The 15,243-nt window shown below is 39.2% G+C and overlaps 1 protein-coding gene across 2 annotated transcripts; it reads left to right on the forward strand.

Moving 5' to 3' along the window:
- Positions 1-8,143: 8,143 nt before the first annotated feature.
- si:ch211-165d12.4 (uncharacterized protein LOC100142635 homolog) lies at positions 8,144-15,243 on the forward strand. Of its 2 annotated transcripts, none has more exons than XM_017683792.2 (4): positions 8,144-8,247; positions 10,152-10,466; positions 11,491-11,636; positions 14,224-15,243. In XM_017683792.2, the coding sequence occupies exons 1-4, from the start codon at positions 8,178-8,180 to the stop codon at positions 14,329-14,331; spliced, it is 639 nt and encodes a 212-aa protein (XP_017539281.2). In that variant the 5' UTR covers positions 8,144-8,177; the 3' UTR covers positions 14,332-15,243. The 2 variants fall into 2 exon arrangements, with proteins under 2 accessions (XP_017539281.2, XP_017539282.2); XM_017683793.2 differs by having other exon boundaries at positions 11,527-11,636.

Below are 15,243 nucleotides of genomic sequence, written 5' to 3' on the forward strand. Positions count from 1 at the left end.
GGTTTAAATGTACTCACCTGTTCAGTGTCACCATTTTAGCTCCGCCCATCCATGCTGAAGTCATAAGAAGTGTTTTACTGCCTTCAAGATGTCTTGGAAATATATTTATAAGATGAGCGTACATGAATGCCACTGCAATGTTGTAATTACTAGTCGAAACTTTGTTTTTTCAATGATCCTTGACCATCTGGGACATGTGGATCTGGGAAAAAAGGGATAGTAATGGAAACTGCTTGTTTTTATGTTATCGGGTAGCCACACATGAAGACTGTAGGCTAAAATCATCCACATTAGAAAGCATCGTTCCCATCTTGTTTCCGACCAAAGCCACCTGAACACAAATGACCTCTGAAGTCATAAGCGGGAACTTCTAAGGAGGACCTGAAGGCAGTATTTCATTGCTTTTTGAATGAGGCACAGTACAGGGCAGCCAATCAGAGAGGAGCTCATCTACAAAATGTCAGTTTTAAAGGCACAGGGGAAAAACTGTATCAGCATGTTTAATATTAAGGGATACAAAGAGGCTGGAAAACGATTATGTAAAAATGAATTATTACTGTTTTTAGTTCATAAATCCACACAAACATTTGTTAACACTTGACTGTAGGTCATGCTCATAAGGCTACATGAAAATTACATACGTCTTTCGTGATGTCTGACCTAAACCTACATAAACGTTTTAAAGTCACTTTATGTCATCATGACGGCTGCTTTTGCCAAACCGACATAACGCCTGCATTTTTTTGTTGACCTTAGGTTGTGTCATCACACTTTCTAGGGTCAAATGACACTGACAGCTGACTTTTTAGAGGCATTGTGTGCATTTCACACTTGGTCTCCTGTTTCTAAAAGTGTCCACTTCACATACAGTTCTTACAAGTACTATACAACATTTCTCACCCAAGTGTTTCCCAAAAATGACAACAAATGGCAAGAAAACTACAACGGCCTAAAATTCTCTTAAAATCTTTTACAGCAGCACCAGCATGAGAGAAAGCAAAGACATGACTTGATGAAGCAGCATTCTGAGTGCCAGCACATCACAGCAAAAGCACTACACAAACGGCTCATTTAACTTGAGTCAAATAAAATAAAATACACATTCCGGTGCTTTAAGATTCATTACACCTTATAAACAGTGAAATGAAACTCACTTTACTTAAGGGTCAGAAAAAATAAACATATATGACGTTGCCATAGTGATTCAAAAGTCTTGTAAGCATGAACATGATGCTTCGATTAGTTACGGGGCAGAGAAAATATACAAAACAGTGTATCAGTATAAAAACCTTCACAATATACCTAGAAAACAGTAGATTATCATATCAATATCACCACAGAGTGAGAACATCTGATTGGCTTACCAAATAAGTCATGTGCATAAGTTTTTGGACAGTGACACAATTGCTGTAATTTTGCGTTTGTACACAACCACAATGGATTTGAAATGAAGCAGCCAACTTGTGATTGAACTGCAGACGTTGAGTTTCAATTCATTGGGCTTAACAAAAAATGTTGCATTAACTGTTTAGGAATTAAAGCCATGACTGCCTGAAGTCTGAAGTCACAAAATGCTGCATTTTCTCCCTTGAGATGCTTTGCCAGGCCTCTACGACCTGTTTGTGGGTGTTTCTGCCTTCAGTTTTGTCTTCAGTAAGTGAAAATCTTGCTCGACTGGGGTTTAGGTCAGGTGACTCGGCCATTTAACAATATTCCATTGCTTTGCTTTAAGAAGCTCTTGGGTTGCATTCCTTTTGAGTCTTTATCCTTCTGTATCGTGAAGTGCCATCCTGCCAGTTTTGCAGCATTTAAATGAATCTGAGCAGAAAGTGTAGTTCTATACACTTCAGAATCCATCCTGCTACGTCTACTTGCAGTCACATCATCAATAAACACCAGTGGACCTGTTCCATTGGCAGCCATATATGCCCATGCTATAATACTGTCTCCACCATGTTTGGCAGAGATGTTTTGAATCATGAGTCCTACCTTTCCTTTACACTCTTCTCTACTCATCATTCTGGTGTGAACTGGAATCTTAGTTTCATCTGTCCAAAGAATCTGTCCAAGAACTGGGCAGGTTTTTTTAATGTTTTTTTAGTCAAATTTTAAGTCAAATCTTGCCCTTCTGTTCTTGAGTCTTACCTCATTTGCATCCTGAGGTAAACCCTCTGTATTTACATTTATGAAGGCATCTCTTCACTGTAAACTCTGACAATAATACACCAATCTACTTTAGTCGTTTTCCGTGGTCTTCTAGGCCTTTTGGTGATGCTGAGTTTGGCCACTCCTAAAGTTTCTGCTCTCTCTCTGATAGGTTTGTTTTATTTATTCAGCCTAATGTTGGCCCCCTTGACTTACAGCGACACCTCTTTGAACCTTGTAATGAGACTTCCCATGAGCAGCTACCAAATTCATGCTCTGGAGCCACATGTAGCCAACTACAGTCACACTGGAATCACAACAGGAATTAGCCTTTTATAAATAACTCTCAACAAACTCTCAACAGTACATCTCTTCTTTACTACTTAGCTTTTCAGTGGAAAGTGAACTGGCGATCGGTGACCAATAGAGTAACTGTTCAAACTTGCCCCGCCTTTCCCCTTTGCACTTTCGTACTGCCACCCAGCTATGCCAACCCTTGGCCGCACCTGGTAAAAATTTCTAGAACTGCTAGTGCATGAAGGCCTTATATAACTGTCCTGTAGCCAAGTCAAGTCTCACCAAATATAAGTGGAAATTAAAAAATTAAATACATGAGAAACAGTATTACAAAAATGTAGTACATGTGCCCTTTAGTCAGTCTCTCAGGTTGTTGGTGAAGCAAAAACAAAAACTGAAACGTGTTAAAAGGAACTTAAAGGGGAATCCCACAAATTTTTCAACATTTCAGCATAAACAATTGAGCTGTTAACAAAGTCGTTCCGAATGGTTTCTTGTCAAATGCTGTGCGGTAGAGAAACCAGCTGCGTCAGAGTATTCACAATGGTGGTGATGGAAACAACAGAAACCAAGCGCACAAAGAGTTTAATGCATCTAAAAATGTCCATGTGAGGCAAAATACACACTTTTTTATTTACCACTATTTAACTGTTACTAATTTTATATATGTAAACTCAGCAGATGCATGTAGGTTCACTGGTGGTTTTGGATAATAAATAAAATGGCTACATTTGTGTTGCAGACATCATGACCCTTGGTTTCCATCACCACCACTGCAAAGAAGCTGGTCATTTTATTTACAATGTCCCATTTCACATCAAATCACTCTGAATGACTCATATATATATTCTTATCTCAAGAATATGGTTGCACTATGGTTTTTGGTTGTTTTGGTGGGGGGGGGGGGTGTCAATAGGGTGGGCGAGTGAGGTTTTTATCAGCTCCACTTACTGTATAGCTGCACTTTGTAGTTCTACAGTTACAGACTGTAGTCCATCTATTTCTCTGATACTTTGTTAGCCCCCTTTTACCCTGTTCTTCAGTGGTCAGGACCCCCATGGACCCTCACAGAGCAGGTACTATTTGGGTGGTGGATCATTCTCAGCACTGCAGTAACACTGACGTGGTAGTGTGTTGGTGTGTGTTCTGCCAGTATGAGTGGATCAGACACAGCGGTGCTGCTGGAGTTTTTAAACACTGTGTCCACTCGCTGTCCACTCTATTAGACGCTCCTACCTTGTCCACCTAGTCCACCTTGTAGATGTAAAGTCAGAGACGATAGCTCATCTGCTGCTGCACAGTTTGTGTTGGTCAAACTCTAGTCAGAATCAGAATCAAGCTTTATTGGCCAGGTAAGCTACGCATACAAAGAATTTGGTTTTGGTTACAGGAGCTCACAGTGCACAGTATCAGACAGACATTCACGTGTGGGGAATAAGATAAAATAAATATAAAATCAACAAAATAAAATAAAAAACCTGCATTCCTACCATCACTCACTCAGTAAGATGCTAGAACAAACACTGGTTTGAGACGGCAGTTCAAGAGGATGGAGCTGAACCTGACACTATATACCAGTATATGTAGAAGTGCAGTTGACGCTAGAATATTGTTGTTGTGTAATACTTTAACTGTTCAAGAGAGTGATGGCTTGTGGGAAGAAGCTCCTTTGTAGCCTGGATGTCCTGATCCTCATTTGGTTGAAGCGCCGGCCTGAGGGAAAGAGCTGGAACGGGGGGTTTCTCGGGTGTGATGGGTCTGTGGAGATCTTCTCTGCACGCTTCCTGGTTCTGGAGGCATGCAGTTACAGCAGTGTAGGCAACTTAACCCTGATTGTCCTCTCTGCAGACCTGATGATGCGCTGCAGTCTGTGGAGGTCATGCTTGGTGGCTGAGCTGCCCCACACTGTGATGGATGTGGTGATGACAGACTCTATGATGGCTGTGTAGAACCGCACCATCAGCTCCTGGAGCAAGTTGAACTTCCTCAGCTGACGCAGGAAGTACATCCTCTGCTGGGCTCTCTTAATGATCGAGCTGATGTTGCTGTCCCACTTCAGGTCCCTGGTGATTGTTGTGCCCAGGAACTTGCAGGACTCCAATGCCATCACAGTTGTGTCCAGGATGGTGAGTGCTGACAGCGCTGAAGGGCTCTTCCTGAAGTCCACTGTCATCTCCAGTGAGGAAGTTGGTGATCCACTGGCAGGTGGGGCTTGGCACGCTGAGTTGGAGTAGTTTGTTGTGTAGCTCTCCTGGGATGATTGTATTAAAGGCTGAACTGAAGTCAGTCCTGGGCATTCAAGCTGTTGAAGAATAAGCTGTAGGCCCATGTTCACTGCGTCGTCCACCGACCTGTTTGCCCAGTATGCAAATTGCAGTGGGTCTAGCAGAGGATCTGTGATGTTCTTCAGATGGGAGAGCACCAGTCTCTCAAAGGATTTTATGACTACAGAGGTCAATGGAACGGGTCTATAGTCATTCAATCCTGTGATAATTGCTTTCTTGGGAACTGGTACTGTGGTGGAAAGTTTGAAGCAGGAAGGTACGACACACAGCTCCAGTCATTTATTAAAGAGCACTGTAAAGACTGGCACAAGCTGGTCAGTACAGACCCTCAGACAGGAGGGTGATACACCATCTGATTTTGGTGCTTTAATCACTTTTTGTCTCCTGAAGAGTCTATGCATGTCTTTTTCTTGTCAGATCTTCAGGGCAGGCTGAATAGATGGCTGAATGACAGGAAGATGTGAATCTGTGCTCAAAGGTGTGGAACTGGGCTTTTCAAACCTGCAGTAAAAGGTGTTAAGCTCATCAGCCAGCTGACTGTCACCCATTGTCTGGAGGGGAGGTAGATTTGTAGCTGGTGATGTCCTGCAGGCACTTCCAAATGGTTGATGGCTCATTTGACACCATACTACTCAGCTTGTTTGAGTAGCTCTTTTTTGCAGAAGCTCTTCATCAGTGGTCACAGGACACTGCCCACAAAACACTGTTGGCTGGATATTTTTGGTTGGTGGACTATTCTCAGTCCAGCAGTGCCACTGAGGTATTTAAAAACTCCAGCAGCACTGCGTCTGATGCACTCGTACCAGCATAATGAATATATTTATACATAGCCATATATTTCAGAACAAATTATTGAACATCAACACATGCAGTATATCTAATTTGTATTTTCATTGGGATTGGCTCATGGGGGCCCTAGGCAGTTGCCTACCTTTGACTAGTGCCTCTCTCTCTCCTCTCAGTGTGCCACTGTCAAAGGATACAACCTTTCCAAAAGTCTGTCAAATTTACTGTAGTGAGTCACAAACTCGCTACATTCATTGTTGATGATCTGGTCTTATATCATAAATGAGGCTTTAAAGCAGGATGCATCCAGAGTTTCACCCTTTAAATTCCAGTCTTATTACATACCAAGGCTTATTATTCAGCAAGTATAAGAACAATGCAAACTAGCTGAGCTATTATTAGGTTATAGAAGTGTGTGATAAAACGTTGGGCCTGCAGTTGTGCGCTGGCCATTTCAGAGTTTAAAAGAAAACCATTATTACAACCACAAAAAAAAACCACAGATGTATAAATATACAAATTGACACATGCCCAGAGATAAAGACAAGAGTTATTTACACACAGGGAACAGAACAGCTGAGGGAACTCGACAAAAGACTGAAAACAAGACAGGACTCTGCAGGAGAGTAGGAGGACACTAGAAAGGATGAAGCCTGGAGAGTGACACTGTGACATTAAAACTCAGAACAGATCATTCTGCACTCTGATGTTGGAAATATACAACCTCATTTCCAAAAAACAGGTGGACACTGAGCAAAAGGTCAATAAAAACCAAATGTGATGATATGCAAACCATTTAAATCCTATATGTAATTGAAAATAGTACAAAGAGAACATATTAAATGTTAAAACTGAGAAATTGTATTGTTTTTTCTTTTTTCTTTTAATATGCTCATTTTGAATTTCATGCCAACAACACCTGTTGTTGGGACAGGGTCAACAGAAAGGCAGGTAAGGTTGTGTAATGCTAAAAAATACCTGGTGGTTGACTGGCAACAGATCAGTAACATGATTGGGCATAGAAGAGCATCCCTGAAAGAGTCTTTCAGAAGTAAAGATGAGGAGGGGTTCACCACTCTGTAAAAGACTGCACAATCAAATAGTGCAACAATTCAAGAATAACGTTTCTCAACATAGAACAGCAAAGAACTTTTGCCTCTCGTCATCTATAGTACATAATATCATTAAAAGATTAAAAGAATCTGGAGAAATCTCTGTATGCAAGAGAGAAGGCCAAAAACCAGCACCAGCATTAAAGACAGATTCTCTAGTGAAAATCACTGCATTGGCTCAGAAACACTTCTGAAAAAACACTGTCTATGAAAAGAGTTTGTTGCTGCATTTACAAATGCAAGCTAAAGGTCTAAAATCCAAAGAAGAAATCAGGATCCAGAAATGCTGCCACCTTCTCTGGGCCTGAGCTCATTTTATATTGACTGAGGGGAAGTAGAAAGGTGCTTTGTGGTCCGACAAATCAAAATTTAAAATTCTTTTTGGAAATCGTGGCCATTGTGCCCTCCGGGGAAAAAGACAACTGAGCTTTTTATCAGTGCACATGTCATGCCTCGGACGGACTCCGCCAGTGTTGCGAACTCCATTTCCCAGGAGCATGAGGGAGATCACGTGACCAGTGATGATCGGTCACACACCTATCAGCGGTCTCAGTCACCCTATTACTTATTCATTTCACCTGTACTGGTTAGTCATGTGTGCTACTTAGAATAGTTCGTAAACCCGGGCTTCGCTTAGTTTAGTTGTGAAGTATTGCTTCATTCATGAACATACTGAGCATTTCTTCTGTTTAATATATCCCTTTGGACCTTTGGCCTGTGATTTTTGCTTTGTTCCTTGGATTCTGGTTGCCTGTCTTTGACTCTGTGCTTTGGACTACTCTGTGAACTCGACCTTGTTTTTCAGATTACCCTTTTGCTTGCGTTTGCCTGTTGGAATGATCACAACCGTGAACATTTCTGCCTTCCTGGTTTTGATCCACGCTTGCCTTCTGACGCCGGATCTGTCTTTTGTAAATAAATCTGTTCTTTTTACGGAACTCTGTGTTCGGCTGAATTCCACTGAATCCTCGCAGCTCAGCTCAAAAGCCATTATTCAATATGGGATATGGATGCATTAGTGCACATGGCGTAGGTGACTGTCATATCTGTGGCATATCTGTCAATAAAACAATAAAATTTCTCAGTTTCTTTGTTGTCTTTGCAGTATTTTCATTTAAATATAGGGTTTAGATGATTTGCATATCATTGCATTCTTTTGTTTTTAACAATCAGCAAAGCGTCCCAACTTTTTTGGAAATGGCTTTGTAATAACAGACTGGTTTTTACACTTCCATTTTATTTCAAAAACTTTACTTTGTTGTTTATCTTGACACTTGTGCTCACCTGCAACGTCATCAAATTGAAAACAAAGCCTCATCTTTCCGCCTGTATTTCTAACTGCTTGAGTGTTCAGTTCAAATAACACTTTTTCAGAAGCCATCAAAACAGAAAAATAGTCATCTCTCAAGTACCTACCGAAGGAAGAAGGAAACCAATGAAATCAAAAAGTGGCAGCACACGTCAGGTGCAAAGTGAAGCACACTTCCTCTCCGGCCTTTTAAAGTGGAACTCTGCACGAAGTAACATCAGTTTTGCAGATGCAGCCGTGACGATGACTCTGAGTGTGACTCTCTGCTTTACTGCTGTTCTGTTCAGCCAATACAGTGCCATTCTAACAGCAGGTGAGAAAAACATTCAGACTCAATCCACATTTCTATTTTAGACACACCTGCTCTTTATGCTGAAATCATTCTGTTTTATTCAAATTTTATTATTTATTATTCATAAGTCTTCATAAGTAATTCATAAGTAAAATTTAAAACCTTCCTAGTTTATCTTTTTCCAATAAGGTATCTTGCAAGTATCTACACTTGTGTTTATATATATATATATATATATATATATATATATATATATATATATATATATATATATATAAAATGTGTGTGTGTGTGTGTCAACTTTCTTACTGCTTTGGTAAATAACAGTATTGAATTCAGGCTTACAGCTAAACCTTTGCAGTCAAATGTAACTTTACCCTACTTTTGCTGTTAAACATGTATTTTTTACCTGCTTTTGGCATTAAATATGTGGTTTTAACCTGTTTTAATGTTAATAATGCAATTAAAAAATTGCTGTTACTGCTAATTTAGCCTCAATCACTTTTACTGCAAATAACAATTTTAGCACAGTTTTACAGACAATGTACTTATAGTTTTCTTTTACTGTTAAACTATGCTTTTACTGTTAATAATGCTATTTTAACCACTTTTTATTTATAACCTCCTGTTATTGCCAATAATGTAGTTCTAACCCACGCTTACTGTCAATGATGTGGTTTTCACCTACTTTAATCGATCTCACACTGACGGTAAATACGAGAGGCTTGCAGAGGTTTCTGAAAAGCTGTGTTCCACACACATACATCACTCCCACACAGCCACCTCAGCACTGTATGCATTACAGTTATAAGCACTCAGTAGGATGTCATGAGTGACTGTTGTTTCAGTAAATATTAATAACTAAGATCTCACTACTCCACAGCTTAACACTGGTTTGGAACAGAAGAACAGAAAATGACTGCTGTCAGAACAAAACCTTCTTTCAGTTTTTGACATAATTTGTAAATACCTGTCATCCTTTACATGTGTGCAAGTTTCATGATGCACTGACCAAATTAAATGACCCAAAATGACATGGAAAGAGGACTAGTTCTTACATTAAAAGTCAAGTAGTTTCTTTTGGAGATATGAGGTTTTGTTCCGACAGCTGTGATATGTATTTTTGGTGTTTATTTTATGTATGCAGAATTAAAAAATAACAAATTACTGTGTAATAATGTTAATATTTTTTCTTTGCAAACAATAAGCCCTTTGATAACGTACAACCTGTCATTCTGGCTTGAAATGTTTTGGTTTACATCTAATTTACATTGATGTTTTTAACTTCTCCTATAAAGTTACCCATTTGGAAACACCGCAGTGATAATATAAACAAAGCAAGTTAATTCTGCATTTTAAGTCACATTATATTTACCTATTTAAATGTACTACAGAGGAAGCCAAGCTTTACAATGCATTTAATGTATTCATAAGGATTTACTTTAAATTCAGATACTTTACATTCAAAACAGGTATAAACCTAAACAGCATAAAAATAACTCAGCAATCTGCTGCACTATTCATGTGTTTTTGAATATCCCATTTGACTGTATCAACTTAAATTTAGAATATTTATTTAATCAGTATTTTAAGTGGTGACAATGCAAAAAAGTTCTTCTCAAAAAAATACAAGAAGTTAAAAGAGGGCCTAGAATCTAGTCTGGACTCTAATCATAGTGTTCTAAAATATTCTCTCCACTGTCACTACTAGTTCTATTAAACGTGGGAAAATCTTTTCAGACTCTGTTGGCTGAGGTTTAAATTCCCATCACATTGACAGATGTTTATCATCGCATCATCCATCTGTACACCTGAAAACACAACTCTGTTGACTGAACTCTGTACTTTTGAGTGGTTTACATTTAAGCTATTCTAAAGTCTGAACTTTCTCAGTCTGTCTGAACTTTGTCGTGTACTTTCTACAGGCTCTGTGATGAAGAATCAAGGAGAAAATCTGACCATGGCGTGCACCACAGAGGACACTGACCCAACAGGTTTATACCTACATCTAAGATGCCCTGAGAAACATGAAGTATTTTACTATGACTTCAGCAGTAAAACACTGACAAGCCCCCCTGAGTTCGAGGAAAGAATTACTGTCAGTGGTGACCCCAAGAAGCTAACAGTAACCATCACTAGTCTACGAGTGAACGAGTCGGGCGTCTACTCCTGCGTCTTTAACTTTTTTGATGTAAAACGTGTAGAAAAGGAGACGAATGGTGCTCTGCTGTTTGTGAAAGGTGAGCAAGCATCTGTGTCACTGTGAGGGTCTCAGGGAGGGTCTCTGAGCTGCCTGAGCATTTCCCATTTGAGGACAGGTGGGAGAGGGAGGAGAGGTCAAACATGATATTATTGGTTATTATTATTTTCCCCCACAAGCTACACACACAGTGCACAGTAACATAATCAAAAATCGGGTATCAGTCATTACATTTCTTATGACCACATCCTACCAAAAAAAAAAAATCCATTTGATTTAAGGTTGACTTTACCCAGCAGTCTGGTATAAATGCTGACTCAGCAGTCATGCGTGGCACAGCAGTGTTTTTAGAATATATCAAAATTTAGAATTTCTATTTCAGCAGTATTTCAGGTAGTGCCAAAGAAATGCAAAACAGTGAAAAAAGAACTGTATTAGAATCTTTTTTTTTTTACCATTCACAATATTCTAGAATTTTCCCCTCATTCACACTGGTCTAGAACGATCTCCCCCCATTCACACTGGTCTAGAACGATCTCCCCCCATTCACACTGGTCTAGAATGATCTCCATTCACACTGGTCTAGAATGATCTCCCCCCATTCACACTGGTCTAGAATGATCTCCTCCATTCACACTGGTCTAGAACGATCTCCCCCCATTCACACTGGTCTAGAATGATCTCCTCCATTCACATTGGTCTGGAACGATCTCCCCCATTCACACGGGTCTAGAATGATCTCCTCCATTCACACTGGTCTAGAATGATCTCCCCCCATTCACTTTGGCCTGGAACGATCTCCCCCTCTCACACTGGTCTAGAATGATCTCCCCCTCTCACACTGGTCTAGAATGATCTCCCCCATTCACAATATTCTATAATTTTCCCCATTCACACTGGTCTAGAATGATCCCCTCATCCACACTTTTCAAGAATATTCTCCCCCATGTCACACAGGTTTATTTGGTTTATCAGACCATTTTCTACACATTCTAATATAGGAATAGAATATTGTGAACCACTGTATCTCTGTTCTGACCTTAACTGATGTGTGGGTTTTACAGCGAAAGTGGCAGTGACTGACAAAGTTTCTCGTACAGAACCATCTACATCTACCATGCCAGAGATGCTAGTGTTGGTTTCCGCAATTATGGCCTGCACTGTTGTCATACTGTGTATGCTGGTGACCGCAGTGTGGGTAGTACCAAAGGTAAGCACAGTGTACTCACATCAGCCATTTGCATGGAGGCAGGGATTTAAGAGGTGCTTCTTTCATGGGCGCAAACAATGTGGAATAATATTGTTTAATACATGGAGCTTTTTGCACTGATGTCATGGAAATTTGATTCATTCCTTAAGCTACTTTGTATGTCTACATGCAAAGTAGAGGTGCAGGGGTCCATTTGGAGTTGCTTTAAAGTAACATTGTGTGACAATGGGAAGAAATGGTATAGATGTACAATTCCCAGAGAAGCCTTTAAGTAATATCAAACTTTTATATTATGTTGAGGTTCACAAACCTTAAAGGTCAATCACACCCAAATCTCATATTTGTAAAGGATTCTTTAAGAATCCATCCACTGAAAGGTTATTTGGGGAGCTAAAATTGTTCTTTTATGCTGTGTCCCTGAGATCCTCAGGGACACAGAGATGATCCACATTTTGGCTACAAAACATTTCGCAAACACATAGGGATAGTGCAATAACTTGGACTCTCTTGGGGTCCTTTATGACTTATTTAAGAAAAATGTGAAAATCTCAGTTTTAATTGCATTAAATCTATTGAGATAAAAAGTCCCTGAGCAAGATTTTTTGACAAACCATGTGCCACAATTATTGGCACCCCTGCATTTAATACTTTTTGCAACTTTGGCAATAAAACAGCACTTAGTCTTCTCCTAGAACACCGTATAAGGTTGGAGAATACAGGTCAGGGAATTTGAGACCATTTCTCTGTACAGAATCTCTCCAGATCGTCCAGAATCTTTGGTCCTCTCCTCTCCTCTTTAGCTCACCCATCAGGTTTCCTATGGGGTTAAATCAGGGGACTGAGATGGACATGGCAGAAGTTTGACTTTGTGTTCATTAAACCATTTTTGTGTTGATCTGGCCATATGTTTTGGATCATTGTCCTGCTGGAAGATCCAACGATGACACAATTTTACAATGACAGACTTTGATTTAAAATGTCCTGATATTTCATGGAGTTCATGATGTCACATACCCTAACGAGATTCCCAGGACCTTTGGAGGAAAAACAGCCCCACAACATCACAGGCCCTCCACCATACTTAACACTGGGCATCAGGTTCTATTCTGTGTAGTCATCCCTTTTAGGCCAAACCCACCTTGAGGGTTTGTTTCCAAACAGCTCAATTTTTGTTTCACATGACTATAAAACACAGTTCCAGACAAAGTGCCGGTAGAGTTTAACAAATGCAATACACAGGTTTGTGGTTATATCACAGGAAAGGCTGTGATATAACTGGCATGCCTTCCAAATAACTGTATCCTGGCATGCCTTCCAAATAAGCTGTTGACCTGGAGGCGGGCGTCTAAGGGTAGTTTTTGAGACCAGGTGACCCCAAGATGCAACTTTTTTCTGTAATAGTGATCCTTGGGGTTTTTTGCCTCTCTTACTGTCCTCCATACTGTGCAATAGGGCAGGTTTGACACAGTTCCAGTTGATTGGAACTTTTTAATTATTGCCCTAACTGTAAATATGGGCAAGTAACTATTTTTTAGAACCATTCCCTGACTTTTGTAGGTCAACACACTTCCACTTCCACCTCGTATATATACCCCAGTCAAACAGAAAGTCATGGATTACTGCTTGACACTAGATGGGGACACTGTGATGAATTTTAAAAAGTAAAATGGAAATGGAAAAAAATTTGTTTCTAAGAATGTCTAAGGTTACACATTGTTGCTGTCAGAACAAAACCTTGTAACTCATTTAAAAACATTTTTATTAAGGCTCAATTTTTGGCATTCTTTGAAAACACCAGCTGCCACTTTACCCTGTGTCAAAACATCATGATTTTTTTTCTCTTTCTTCTCATGTAAAGTTACTTTTTTGTTTGACAGTGATAATTATATAACAATACACTATATTTGATTATAGTATGCTGTGTTATATTAAGCTATATTATACTAAGCTACTTTATTGTAAGCTATATTGTAGTAGGCCATATTACAACATGGTAAATTAAAGTAAGCTATTTTATAGCAGTCTTAAAAAAAAGACTTTAAAAAAGGTGGTTCTTCAAGGGTTCTTTGTGACAGAGAATGGTTCTATATAAAACTATGAACACTCAAAGAACACTTTGCATTTTTGAAAAGGGTTCAAAAGGGTTGCTTTGATTGGTGCTGTAGATGGTTCTCTATAGAACCTTTTTGAAAAGGGTTCTATATAGCACCAAAAAGGGTCTTTTTGTTATATATATATATATATATATAGAAGCATCTACCATAGGATATATTATATACTATAGAGGCATTTTTTTGAGAGTGTGTATGTTATAACAGGCTGTTCTATATTAATCCCTACATGGAGAGGTCTTGAACTAGTTGCTTGCTCGTGTGGGTTTGGGTGAGCGTCTGTGGTCAGGGCTTCAGTGTGAATGCAAGAAAAAGCAGCCGCTGACTTGTTTATGTTCTATTTGTTGTGTGATGATTCACACTTTGTACAAAGCTGTGCATTTCCCAACAGGCCACTGCAGCTCATGCATTTTGTGGTTTGTCTTAGAGGCGAACAAAAATGTCACATTACTGAGTCAGCTTGTTTTTGTGTATAGGTGAAGGCCCTGTGTGCGAGGCGGAGAGAAGACAGGTCCAAGGCTCATAACGTAGTCCATAACGCAGTTTATGAAGATATGCGCGCCCACCGTATGCGACAGATCTAATTTGAGCCCCCCTTTCCTGCACTCAGTGGTTTAAGGTTTGCCCTATTCATCATTGCTGGATGCGCAAAACAACCTCGTTTGCTCTTCCAATGCAGATACGAAAGACTTCATTTTTGCTGCTGTCGGGACAAAATCTCGTATCCCCATTTTTGTTGTTTGTCAGTTTTTCACATAATTTGAATGTACCTTTTGGCCTTTAAATTGCGTGCAAATTTCATGATTAATGGACCAATATAAATGACCTAAAATGACTTGGGGAACAATTCTGGTTCCATTGACCTACAAGTGTAAAGTATGTTTTTCCTCTACCTGTAAAGTTTCCATTACAGGAGATACAAGGTATTTTACATTTTTCCCCCTTTTTACCATAATTAAAAAAACACCTGCTGACCTTTACATTGTGTAAAAAATTCATGATGAACGAAGCATTTTAAATGCTTCAATGACTTCGAAAAAAAATCTGTCTGCATTAACGTCCACTTACGGTTTTTACCTGTAAAATGACCATTTTGGAGATACAACGTTTTGTTCCGACTGCAATGACATTTTACTAATACAAAGTAAATCACTTTTGTCGGAAGAAAACCTTGTATCTCTAAAACTGTAACTTTACAGGAGGTAAAAAAAAATCAATGGAACCAGAATTTTTTACATTTTAGGCCGCTTCTTTCAGTCCATTCATTATGAAATTTACATATAATGTAAAGAGCAAAAGGCATTTTCAAATTATGTCAAAAACTGAAAAACGGGAGATGCAAGATTTTCTTCTGACAGCAGCGAAATGCTGCATTATGTGTATATTGCTGTATATTGCTGTAAATAGATACTTTTAAAATATTTTGTAATATAATGCCAATATGTTCTAAAGGTGCAACTAATAAATAAATAAATACTTATGTTTGTTACAATGCA

Source organism: Pygocentrus nattereri, chromosome 14, assembly GCF_015220715.1.
Source record: "Pygocentrus nattereri isolate fPygNat1 chromosome 14, fPygNat1.pri, whole genome shotgun sequence".
NCBI lineage: Eukaryota > Metazoa > Chordata > Actinopteri > Characiformes > Serrasalmidae > Pygocentrus > Pygocentrus nattereri.

Coding starts and splice junctions, on each gene's coding strand:
- si:ch211-165d12.4 (XM_017683792.2), top strand. CDS start 8,178: ATGACTCTGAGTGTGACTCTCTGCTTTACTGCTGTTCTGTTCAGCCAA. Junction 8,248..10,151: donor CAGTGCCATTCTAACAGCAG/GTGAGAAAAACA, acceptor TACTTTCTACAG/GCTCTGTGATGAAGAATCAA. Junction 10,467..11,490: donor TGCTCTGCTGTTTGTGAAAG/GTGAGCAAGCAT, acceptor TGGGTTTTACAG/CGAAAGTGGCAGTGACTGAC.